General features: G+C 36.5%; 1 protein-coding gene across 2 annotated transcripts in view; it reads left to right on the top strand.

Annotated features, from left to right (window-relative positions):
- Positions 1-13,224, top strand: part of htr4 (5-hydroxytryptamine receptor 4) — a 125,149-nt gene that overhangs the window by 54,329 nt on the left and 57,596 nt on the right. For both annotated transcript variants that reach the window (XM_051860091.1, XM_051860090.1), the window contains exon 5: positions 8,405-8,558. In XM_051860091.1, coding sequence (XP_051716051.1) covers positions 8,405-8,558 — 154 coding nt within the window. The remainder of the gene's footprint in view (positions 1-8,404; positions 8,559-13,224) is intronic.

The following is a 13,224-nucleotide window of genomic DNA, read 5'->3' as shown; positions in this document are numbered from 1 at the left end:
TAGATAAGACCCTTATTCCTCATCTGGGATCGTGTAGAGCTCTTCGAAGCTGCACTGAAACTGACATTTGGACCTTCAACCCGTTGGTAACTGTTGAAGTCCTCTATATGGAGAAAAATCCTGGAATGTTTTCCTCAAAAATTTCTTTTCGACTGAAGAAAAAAAGACATAAACATCTTGGATGACATGGGGATGAATAAATTATCAGGAAATTTTAATTCTGAAGTGAACTAATCCTTTAAATGTTAATAGCAGTCTTTACGTGATTGAAGATTTTAAAAATAAAAACTCATAGTCGGTTCATTATCTCTCTTTTTTCTGTTCATCTTTTCTTTCCGGTTACTATGTATCACTATTTATCGCATCTTGCATTCACGCTCCACTAGTGTCTGCTCTCGTGCTGCCATGTGATTTTCATCAAGACAGTAATGTTTTCCTGAGTATGAATGAATGAAGAGGTTCCAGGCGGCACTTATGACAATCATGGATCTTGTGGAAAGGAAACGGCACCCATTCTAGCTATTTCACAAGTCATTTGCCTCTCTGAGTTTTGACAATAAGGCTGGCCGGGTGTTCTTCAGGCACTCACTTAGCACATACAGCAATAATAGCCATGTCATCTCAATTTAGACTGTGTGAAATGTGCTCCGCCTTGTTCCTAAAAGCTTCTTTCTCCAATGTAATTCTTCTTTCGCCTTCGGGTTAGTAGCAGTCTCTTCTCATTTCTCACACAAACTTCACGCACCGAGCAGCATGTGTTTAGAGTCTGCGATACAGTGCGAGTCTCTTCAGATGATTTGCAGTCTCAGTGTTGATTTAATGCTTAATTTAGTGCTCTCTATTATGCCTCCACTCATCTGACTCATTCCGGTTGAATACTAATTGTAGGTGCTCGTTAGCTGTGTTATTAGTGCGTCACGAGCTGCCACTTATATATGTTTTCGAAACTTCTGTAGTTCTTCTTGATAATTGCTATGTATATCAGCAGGTGAGAATAGTCTTAGGTGACTTGTGAAATATCCACGATAAGCAAGGTCATATACTTTTATGGCACTATAAATAGGTACACTTAGAGAATATAACAAGCACAAAACTGTCCCAAAGGTTTTGTGCTTTCATTATGCTTACATCAAAGTCATGGAGAAAATGTGTTTTATACCTGGACACACATTGTTAACAATGTTAACCTGCAACAATGGCAAAACTCATTGTTCTCATTAAAGGGTTAGTTCACCCAAAAATGAAATTTCTGTCATTTATTACTCACCCTCATGCCGTTCCACACACGTAAGACCTTCGTTCATCTTCAGAACACAAATTAAGATATTTTTGATGAAATCGGAGAGTTTTTTTTAATCTCCCATAGAAAGCAACGAAATTACCATTTTCAAGGTCCAGAAAGGTACTAAAGACATTGTTGAAATAGTCAACGTGACTACAGTGGTTCAACGTTAATTTTATGAAGTGCCGAGAATAATTTTTGTGCACATAAAACAAAAATAATGACTTTATTCAACAATATCTTTTCTTCTGTCATTCTCATAAGTTGTTTACGTCCAACGCTCCCAGGTTTTACGTCAGAACGTGTACTCATTATTGGCCGGCTCCTGCATCAGCATCACACGCATGTGTCGTGCTGCTCACGTGATCAGCTTTGGCCAATCCTGAGCCGGACATAAACACGGAAGCCTTCACTGTGCTTACTGTGGCTAATGACAGGGAAGAGAAGAGATTGTTGAATGAAGTCGTTATTTTTGTTTTGTTTTTGTGCACAAAAAGTATTCTCGTCTCTTCATAAGATTAAGGTTGAACCACTGCAGTCATGTCGACGGTTTTAATGATGTCTTTAGTACCTTTCTGGACCTTGAAAGTGTTGATTATATTGCCATCTATGGACAAGTCATAAACTTCTCGGATTTCATCAAAAATATCTTAATTTGTGTTCCGAAGATGAACGCAGGTCTTACAGGTGTTGAACGACATGAGGTTGAGTAATTAAGTAATTAATGACAGAATTTTAATTTTGGGGTGAACAAACCCTTTAATGTTAACCAATAGCTAAATACTGTAGCTAGTGAGGCTGTTAGGAATCTTGCACAGTAACAGAGCCAGAAATGTAATGTCAATTGTGTTACGTAATAAAGTTTACAGAAATAAATTATATTGATAGTTTTGAAGACAAACTGTTTCCATTAGGATCCGTCTTCAGGGTGAACTTGACCTTCAGCCCTCCTCATCCTGGTTAAAAACCCTCCTCTAAAGTTTTTGCCAGTAATGTAATCATCCACAACTTCTGTAGAGGTCAGGCTCTATTCTGATATGAACACACACTTTACATGAATCAATCAATTCAGTAAGGAAAAAAAGAAAATTCTAGTTATACACGTAGTTTCACTTGGAAACGTCACACATTACGGAAGTGGTTGGTTCTGGAGTATGTATTGTAGTACACGCTGACAACATTGCATTAAGCAGACAAAATACTCAGAGCTTGACACTTGACCTAGCAAGAAAACGTCTGTAAGTTGTAAACTGATCTAGGGGCTTTTGCTGTCACGACTTGTTTGCACACCTCAGCAGCATGGAAGAAAGAGACCCAGATGGCACTACAGAAATGAAATGTGGAGTGCCGCACCTGATCAGCCTCCACACAGGGAACAAAAGAGCAACAGGGGAGCTGTCAGGAGGTTTTTCAGCGGCGGTTACAAAATGTCGTACACTCTTGCGCAATGCAGTGACTGCAGTGTTATTCCTCATTAAGCTGATGCATTCCTGTAAGATTTAATTTGAGGTTGTAATCATTTTAATAAAAATGCACACTTTAGTATGTCATTTTTATTGGTAAAGCAGCATGAGTGTGATACTTTCCCTGTGTATCTCAGCTTTCAGTTTTAATGTGCAGAACTTTGCACTGTTCTGTAGTGCATTTTATATGACAACAATAAAAAGTGTGTGTTCTCCAAGCATGCCTTATACATCACACTGGTTTACTGCCGGAAATGTTTTTGAATCTATATGGACATCGCATGGGCTTTCTGTCCAGACTACTAGATCTCTAGAACTATCTTGATAGTAAGTCTATACGAGCCACTTAATAAAACCCACTAAAAATAGCCTCTCAAACAACTCTGCATTCATATTACTCCATTTATGAATGATGCATTACTTGAAAGAGCCATAAAGAGTGGGAAATGGTCAGCAGAGACATGAGCCTGTGAAAACAGTGATATAGGTGGATCTCACTTATGAGTTTATAGTCATTAGAACTGGGTGTCTGCCCATGCAGCCCAGACATTTGCTTTTCATTTGGCTGGAGGTTAATTTCTCCACATCACAGCCTGTCCAATGCCAGCCATGCTTGGAATTGGATTTTCACGCAGACTTTCACGAAACTATTTCCCTACAGGCTCGACCCTCAGGGAAACGTTTGCATGACTAATCGTTCATACGTGCTTTGGGAATTGTGCAAAAACAGACTGCATGTTGTTGATTCTGATCACAGATTTGATTTGTCTGATCCAATGTAAAGCCATTGGGCACCATAAAGACAGTGGTTCAGTGCTTCTTGAAATTCAGTTCGACTTCTGAGAGGAAAGCCATGCCTAATGGGACGGACTTGCTGCTATAGAAGGATGATCGATTATTCATGGTGTCATGTTCTTAAATTGAAAGCTGTTACCCTCTAGCATTTAAGAAACAAAACTGCATGCATTTTGCCGAAGAACATTGTTTTGGTTGTGCTTCTGCTCTGAATAAATAAATAAATTGCAGCACAGCGCTACAACAACCATAATGAAATGAGCCTTCACAATAGATAATGCTTTATAGTGGACTCTGTTTGAGAGCTACATATGGCAATGTATCTGTTCGATAAAATACCTTACTCACCTGTTAAGTAATAAAAACACCATCTTCATGTTGCTTTTACAACATTTCAAATCCCTCGGTTCTCGCCATCTCTGAAAAGTCAAGCCTATGTTGATTCTTGTTTTATTACGAGCTGTGTCGCGAACTCTTTTCGCCAGCGGACTCTCCTTCGGTGTTTCGGTGTTTGTTTAAAACAGGTGATTCCCGAGGTTGGAGATTTAGCTGCTCCATGTCAACCTTCTCGCTCGTTGTGACAACTAACCTATGCCATTCCCACACCCGACACACGTAGGTGCAATTTCCTGCAAAAACGCTTATAATAGGCTTACCATAGTGAATCAGGGTAAGACAAAAAAATGTTTTGGAAGAAGGATTGATGATGTATTGATGACAATTTGAACTTTATAATACAGACCATCATATATATGACCAATGAGCAGTTTGACGTCACATTTGTATTTATTGCTTAATGCACGACATCATTGTTTTTTCATGCACTGGCCAATTTTGAGATTTTGGGCTGTTTGGCTTTTCATCACGTATTGTATCAGACTAGTGGAATGAAAACATCCAAACTACACTTTTAAGTGTTTTTTTAATGCACTTTATCTGCTTGCATCTGAGGTTTTTGTTGTGTTCAGGAGTAAATTGTGTTGAAGTGTTGTGTTCTGATGTAATGTGTGTGAGAATGGAAGTGAATAGTAAACAAGATGGATAAGGTTCGTTACTCCTCCTGTCTCGTGTGTTTCTCTGCTTAATAACTCCTGACAGATACCACAGTTTTCACATTACAGTACATTTCTTTAAAGGCTGTTTTCTCAAAATGATTTTTTTTTTCTCATGCACTGAGCCAGAAATATCCACTTCGGTAGCACTTACTTCTAGCAGACTTTACAGATTTATTCCTATCTATAATCTGAAGGTTATTACAGAGGTTTTTATCGATTTTTAAAAAAAAATTTTTTCCTGATTTTATACATAAAAAACACGGTGACTTTTTTCTGGCTGTTGACAGTATTTTCTGATTTATGGAGCGATAAAACTGATATCTAAAATCCTATGACTTCAGATTCAGAATTTTTTCTTTAGATGCATGCAAATTAGTGCATATTTAATTAGATTTCCTCATTTGCATATTTAAACTTAACATTTCAGAAAACTTGTTTACAAGATATTTGCAGATATCATAATAATCAACCGGGGGAGTATGGTGATATCTGTTAGTTAAATTTTTTTTACCATATCTTTCAATCTCACTTTGTAGTTGATTATTTATTCTATTAAAATAAAGGTAGCTCACCCCTTGCCTCGGGCTCCATGTCAGTCAGGGCTGCTACTGTTCATTGGAACTGTAATGTTGTCTCTAGCCTTCCCTCTTTTTTCTACTGCGGTTCTTTCATCCCTTTAGATAACGCTTACAGGTGCCATGGTGAAAAATCAATATGCTGGTTGAGCACGTACACAGAGCTGGCTCTGTGACATCCGTCTCTGACAGGGCTGTGGTTGGCATTAGCAGCAATGGACCATGGCTGACAGTCAGTCCAAGAACTGCAAGTCTTCCAGCCAGAATTTCTTCACAGCAGACTGGATGTAGGTGTGAAAGGCCGAGCGGTGGTACAGTAATTTGTTTATCACTTGCTAATATCAGCCAGAAGCGCAAATGAAAATATAAGGGCCAAATCCCTAAGACCTTATGATGATTTTTATGAGCATCTTACATATTGTGCTTTATGCACTAAAGCAATTGCTGTAATTGTGTCACCTCATTTTAATTATGTTTCGTTTTATTAACACTGGCTGGAGTAAATGCCGCCAGAACAATGAGAGAACATTAAGCCCATTATGCTTATGCGTAGCCTTGTTTAAATTCTCCCAGTTCAGCTGTTTAGAGAAATGGGAATACTCTAAGAGAGTGCATGACTTTTATTGTGGGCCAAATTGATTCAAAGCAGGCACAATATAATTAAACAAAAATAAGCTAATGTGTACTGCCTTCAGAGTCAAACTTCCTAGGTAAAGTTGCAGAAGTCGCAGATAATTTGAACTACACCGTTCAAAAGTTTGGGATCAGTAAGATTTTGGGGTTTGGAAGAACAGTACTTATAGTACTTTTGATCAAATTAATGCAGTCTTAGTCAGCACCTTGGAGAGACTTCTTTTTTAAAAACATTAAAAAATCTTATCTAAACTTTTGAACAGTAGTATATGCTTAACAAAACATAGAAATGTAAACTTGGATAACTGACCCATCCGACACTCTCAAATTCCAATTCGGAATGAGTCCAGTTCTCGATTGCAGCAGGGAGTTATCTGACACTAGCTGGGAATGATTTAAGACTATAAGTAATGCTTGGTCAGGGCTTCTGCTGACTCACTAACAAATACTTCCTCTTGCTGCTGCAAATCTCCGAAGGGCCATCCTTTCCAAATTTTTTACAAAAGAATGATCTGTGAGTTCCATTCAAACACCCGCATATAAAGAGTCAATAAATTGCATCAGGATGTTATTTGGGGACCTGACATAAGCATTTTAGTAGAGTTATTTTGTCAATCAGACAAAACAGTTGACTCAGAACACCTGTTATGTTTCTTGCAAAGTGAAATCTGTCATTTTTGCACCACCATCGAAGGCAAATGGAATTGCAAAAACAGAGTTCCAGAATTTGGACATGCATAGAAGTCCAATAAAACCCCAACTCTGACCTGTAGGGGAGACAGAGTGGAGCTCTAAACATGCTGTGGTGAACACATGGCCAGAGGCATGGATATAAACAGGAACCTCGACCGACACAGACTGAAGTATTGGGTTAGAAAGACAGACCTGTCCCATTTAGTCAAAGGGATTGTGAGTAAAGTCTGTCCTCCATGGCTTTTCATCAATCCTTTCTCTCACTATTTGAGATACCAGACCTGTCCACAAGGCACAAAATGTTCATTCGAGGTCCATCTTAAAATGTGCAGTAGATGGCAAAGTGTGAGGCTTAGAACGTGATGGGAAGTGAAGGGTGAAAGGTTGTGGAAGGGGTAAAGACCTTTAGGGGCATGGTCCTTAAATCTTCAGTTCTTCAACAAGTCACATGTTGTTTCAATCAAACAAAAATAGTTACACTTTTGAGCTTTTTTGTGTTAGAAGTTGGTAACCATTTATAGCAGGATACTTTGAAGGCTTGTATTGAGCAGTTACACTTTTTTCTTTTTATTCACAGTGACACCTTTGCGAGGCCCTTCGGTCTCATAAGTTATACCTGCAGGTCAAGCATTTACCTTTTAAATCTTTTTTTTTCTTCTCTCAAACTAAGTAGTCTTTGTTAACTGAGTGCCATTTATTTAAAAGTCAAGAGTCTTCTATTTTCCCAACCTATTGGTGGTTTTCTACATAGTCAAGGTGATTTATTATTGAATTCAATTCTCAGATTAACATTTGCTGCATGTCAGTCTGGTTTTTCTCTTTATGACCTACTAAACTAATACTTTTTGAATTAGAAGATCTAGGTAAATTGTACTTAATTTCTCTTCTGGGAAACATGCAAGTATCTTCTGTTGCTTCCGAAAGGCAGTACTAAGTGAAAAAAAAAAGAAGAAGATATTTCAACAAAATAAGTAAAATTTGGACATCTTCATCCTGTTCAAAAGTTACCCCTCGACTCTTAATGCATCGTGTTTCCTTCTGGAGCATCAGTGAATGTTTGAGCCTTTTTTAACAGTTGTGTTTGAGTCCCTCAGTTGTCCTCATGTGAAAAGATGGATCTCAAAATCATTAAGTCACTGCTGGAAAGGGTTCAAAAATGCAAAAGATGCTGGAAAACTAAAGAATCTGCAGGACCAGGAGGATTTTTCTGAAGAACAGAGCTCAGTTTAACTGCTCAGGACAAACATGAACAACCATCACAAAACACAAACAGTTGTAGATCATCCAGGAAACGAAACATGGTATTAAAAATCAATGGTTCACACACTTTTGCCATTTTAATAAATTAAAAAAAAAAAAAAAATCTTGTCGACTATATATAAACATCTTTTATGTAAAATATCTTACTCAGGACAGTACTAAATAAAAAATAACATGCATTTTGTATGATCTCTCTTATTTTGTTAAAATTATTCACATTTTCACAGATTCTGCAAGGGGTTCACAAACTTTCGCATGCCACTGTATGTTGATGTAATATTAAGACTCTTCGGTACCTCAGAATACTAATGGTTAATGTCAACAGTGTCATTTAACCAGCAACCTTGAGCTGATCAGACTTGCAGATCAGAAAGGTTAAGAAGCACCTTTGTGAGAATTGACAGAATCTGTTTTCCAGATGCTTGATAGGTTGACATTTTGTCAGTCAGGGGCACTGACAGGTCATCACCCTTCAGAATATTTCAAGGTTGTTGTCTTTCACATGCATATTGAAGTTGCAGTTTCCAAGAACTACAGTACATATTTTTCAGTTATTCATTTATTTTGTCTTAATTGTTTTGTATACACTTTATGGGTGGCCAAATGAAGAATATTCAACAGATACTGTTTATTTACCCTTCCTCACAGGTATTATGCCATCTGTTGCCAGCCACTGGTCTACAGGAATAAGATGACACCACTGAGAGTGGCTCTAATGATCGGAGGATGCTGGATAATCCCAACCGTTATTTCCTTCTTACCCATAATGCAAGGCTGGAACAGTATTGGAATAAATGATTTGGTGAGTCACATCCATCAGATGGTAGACTGTCTTTGCTGAGAAGGTTTGTGAAGGCAGTCTGATTTTGATTCTTGTAATAATGTTTCTTTCATTCTCTCTCACCTTGCAATCAAGTGTGGATTATTAAAAGGCTTTATAAAAAATCCAGGGAGTGATTATGAAAGAAATTTGTGATGCATGTCTTTTTTCCGGCTTCTTCGCTCTATATGCAGTTAACAAAAGGCAATTATCCATCCATGCATAGAACCCAAGCCACATGTTTCTAGGAATGCGATTGCAGTACGTAGAGGCTCTCAGAAAGATCAGCTTTGAGGGTTGGGATGATTGAGGAGAAAATTAAATGCCACAGTCTCAGGTTGGGAACTTAATTCATTACATTCCAGTAAACAAACAAAAACGGCCCTGGGTGATGCACCGTAATTAAAGTCACACTAGAGAAAGGAAATGTTGTGCGGAAAAATTTTCTCTCCGGTTTTCATGTGCATGTTGTAAATGTAATGTTTCATGAGATTCATGTGACACCATTTCTATTTTACTTTGCCACTTTCGGTCTTTGGAAACAGATGTATATGGGTCACTGACGAATAAGGTTTTTAAAATTGTAAAAAAAACATAATGGAGATATAATTAATTTTTAAGTTTTATTAAGTGTTAACAATGAGATTATGTGGTTTTTATAATCAATTAACACTGCTTTTGTCATTTTTTACAAAATTTGTCACCAAAAAGTCATTTGGTTTAACCAAAATTTCGGTTTTACTGAATGACACTTTTGGTTGTACCGAATGACGATATTTTCAAACGATGCTAACAGGCTGATATCTATCTAGCTATCTAGCAAAAGGATAATCAAACATTTCATATTTAGTACAAGTTTTTAAAATATTACAAGATTTTCTGTGTTTTATAGCGGTTGTGCCGAATGACCTGATGTTTCATGCATATGAGCAAGTGAAAACATGAATTTTTCAAATAGTTAAAAGAGAGTTAGTTACTTTGCTTCACGACCATGTGGTCCTTTGCAGGTGTCTGAATGATGTCACATCCTGTCACATGATACTGACCGCATGACTTGATCCAAAATGGGCCCTTTATATTGGTTACTCCGAATGACATCAATGAAATTCATTTTTCCGGACATTCTTTTTCATAACAAAGCAACGACTTCTACACATAATTTTAATACCATTTTGCACTATGTTGATATATGATGTTATAAAATCATGCTAGAATAAAAAATGTATACATTTATTACATTTTAAGATATTTTAATCACAAATGAAATGGCTGTATTGGCCTTTGGACGGTTAAACTGAATGACCTTTTGACACTTCAAAATCTTTAAAATACCTTTATATGTAGAAAAATATAATTGAAACCTTTTGGATTCAATAAAAGAGATCTAGTTGTACTACCTTACATACTTTGGATGTCATATCTTTGTTTTTTATTATTATTAAGGCCTTTGGACAAAAAAATATGACCCGTCACGTCATTGACCCATCTAATATGTTACGTAGTGGTTTTGTCTGCCCATGTTTATACACTGATATTTGTGTATTCATTTTAGCTTCATTCAAACTGCATTTTCAATGAGAAAAAAAAAATCTCTGCCATATGGAGTATCTTGAGTTAGTCCACAGTCATTACATTAATGGCTACCTATACTTCACACTTTCACAGAAATTTCCCATTCTGCCAAAGGCTCTTCTCAAAGGAACTAATTAGCGGGGTGATATTGAATATCAATGATAGCACGGGCCAAAGTCCAGCTTATTCAGAATAAAAAGCAGTCTGACACTGATGTGAAATTTGTTTGCAGTTCATAAGAGGTTTTTTTTTTCTTCTTTTCTTTTATTATTTTATTATTAATGATAGGGTTGGTGTTGGGTTTATGGTTTGGAGGGCTCAGAGTTATGTGAGGAGCAGGCAGGAGAGAGACGCAGATGAACAGTGATTAATGGTTCTCATCATAACACTTCCCTCTGTGGATCAAATCAATAACTGCCTGTTTGTAAACAGTATATATCTGTATGTATGTTTATACTTTATGGTTCTCACAGACCTAGATCAGATTAAAAAAAAATCGATGTTAATTACTCTCATCAAGCTCTCATCACTTACAATGTCTAGTCATTTAATTTTAGGTGTTGTTGATGTTAATTGTGGGGTTAAGCATGTTTCTAATGTATGTCACTAATTGCACTTTACTTAAAAGCAATAACATTTCTTATTTGAATGTGGTTTCATAAAATCTGAAATGGTTTTCAGTGATTTTCAAAGGGCTTAAAACAGCAAAAAAACAGGAAATATGCACTCTTAAAAATGCTGGGTTAAAAACAACCCAAGTTGGGCTGAAAATGGACAAACACAGCGGTTAGGTTAAATGTTTGCCCAACGTGCTGGGTTGTTTTATTTAACTCAACTATTGTTTAAAAATGACTGTATTGCTTGCTGAAAATGAACCCAGAATATGTTGGAAATTAACATTTATTCATAAGTTTAATGAATAATAATTAAAAAATAAACATTTATTAAATTGCTTATTAATAAATGTTCACCTTTTAATTATTATTGTTGCCTCCAATTATATTTCCAACCTATTTTGGGTTCATTTTAAGCCAGCCATATAGTCATTTTTAAACAATATGGGCTGACTAAAACTACCCAGCACATTGGTCAAACATTTAACCCAACCACTGGGTTAAAAACAACCCAATCACTGGGTTTGTCCATTTTCAACCCAACTTGGGTTGTTTTTAACCCAGCATTTTTTAGAGTGTGAAGTATACTTCTATGTTTGTATGTATACTACCATTCAACAGTTTGTGGTTTATAAGATTTTTTTTTTTTTTTTTTAAATGTTTTTGAAATTAGTCTCTTATGCTCACCAAGGCTGCAGTTATTTGATCAAAAATACAGTAAAACAGTAATATTTGATTTAACTGTGATGAAAAGCTGAATTTTCAGCATCATTACTCCAGTCTTCAGTGTCACATGATCCTTCAGAAATCTTTCTAATATGCTGATTTGCTGCTCAAGAAACATTTCTTGTTATTATTATTAATGTTGAAAACAGACTGATATTGGATACAAGATGCTTTGATAAATAAAAAGTTTAAAAGATCAGCATTTATTTTAAATAAAATTATTTTGAAACATTATAAATGTCTTTAATTTCACTTTTGATCAATATATTGCATCCTTGCTTAATAAAAGTAGTCATTTATTTTCTTTTTTTTTAAATCTTACCCCAAACATTTGCTAAATCGCTGTCATAAATTCAACAAATTGACACAAGCTGAGAGAGAGAGAGACAGACTGTGAGACACATACCTCTGTTCCTGTGATTTTAAAGCACAGCACCTCAGACGCTGTCAGTGTCCAGCAGAGAGTGACGTCACTGCAGTGACAACCAGTTCAGATCGTTCATTTTTACACTGTACAGATTTAATGAGGTGAATGTGCATGTCACTCCCAAAAATAACCAAATAACAAGATTAGGTTTATATGATGAGCTGCAGTAGCTGACAACTGTAGCTTCAATGTGGTCGTGGTCCACCAATATACTCTTTTTTATGGCCATTATCTTAGAGAACAGGGTGGCTGATATAAAGCAGATAGCTATGGTATCACACTATTTAATTTAGAGATAGATAAGGAACTAAACACTGTAACCAACAATGCACTCAGTAATCTGGTAAATCTGTGCACACTGGGAATATTATTTTTTACATGAAGACAAGGTAGTGCTAATTTTACATACAGCACACAGTAAATATGTTGGATCAATAGGTTGAAATCAAGTATTTAAAGTTTGTCAAACATGCGTGCCTGGTGACAAAATAAAAGTCCTGCCTTCTACATATCAGCCAAACAGAAAAACTTATCGGCCAATGCCAATAATTATAAAAAAATAAATACATTTTAATAAATGATTCACCAAGGCTGATACATCAGTCAGTCACTCACACGTGACCATAAAGATGAAGTTAATATATAATTATGGGTAAGAGTCAAAAGTCATCTCTCATGATGATTTGAATGTATCATCACACCCTGAAAGGTTAATATGACTTTTTAAAATCTTTCCTATCTTGAGGACATCATGCATCAGACGGTGAATTTAATTCTAGGGGAGTGTAATTAATTTACCAGTTACAAATTTAATATACTTGACATAGTGCTGAACGTCACAGTATGCTGTACTTTAGAATGTCAAGCATGTTTCATTAATGTGAAGGGGTGAGAGTCTCTAAATAGTGTATTTTGGGAGCAAGATATTTATAGACTCATGCCCTCTAGCTAAGGTCTCTTCTACATCTAGAGGTGCTTGTGTTTTACCAGAAGAAGTATTGTAAGTATAGCCACCTCTGCTCTTAAAAGGTCTCCTCAAACGACTGTTCCCTGAAGCCAAGGACACACAGGGTGGGAAATAATGACGGGATGCAGAGGGAGTGCTAGAAACCTTGTGAAAGAATGTCCTACACTCTTAAGGCCAATTCACACTTAACCAACAGACATGTTCGTCAGGTTTTGTCTGTCATTGGGTTAGGGCTGGGCGATATGGCCAAAAAGTCATATCTCGGTATTTTTTGGCTAAATGGCGATATACGGTATATATCTCGGTATTTTCTACATTTTTCTATTTGGATTTAGAAAAAAA

The sequence above is a fragment of the Ctenopharyngodon idella genome, chromosome 14 (genome assembly GCF_019924925.1).
Source record: "Ctenopharyngodon idella isolate HZGC_01 chromosome 14, HZGC01, whole genome shotgun sequence".
Classification (NCBI taxonomy): Eukaryota; Metazoa; Chordata; class Actinopteri; order Cypriniformes; family Xenocyprididae; genus Ctenopharyngodon; species Ctenopharyngodon idella.
This window is presented reverse-complemented; position numbering and strand designations above follow the sequence as displayed.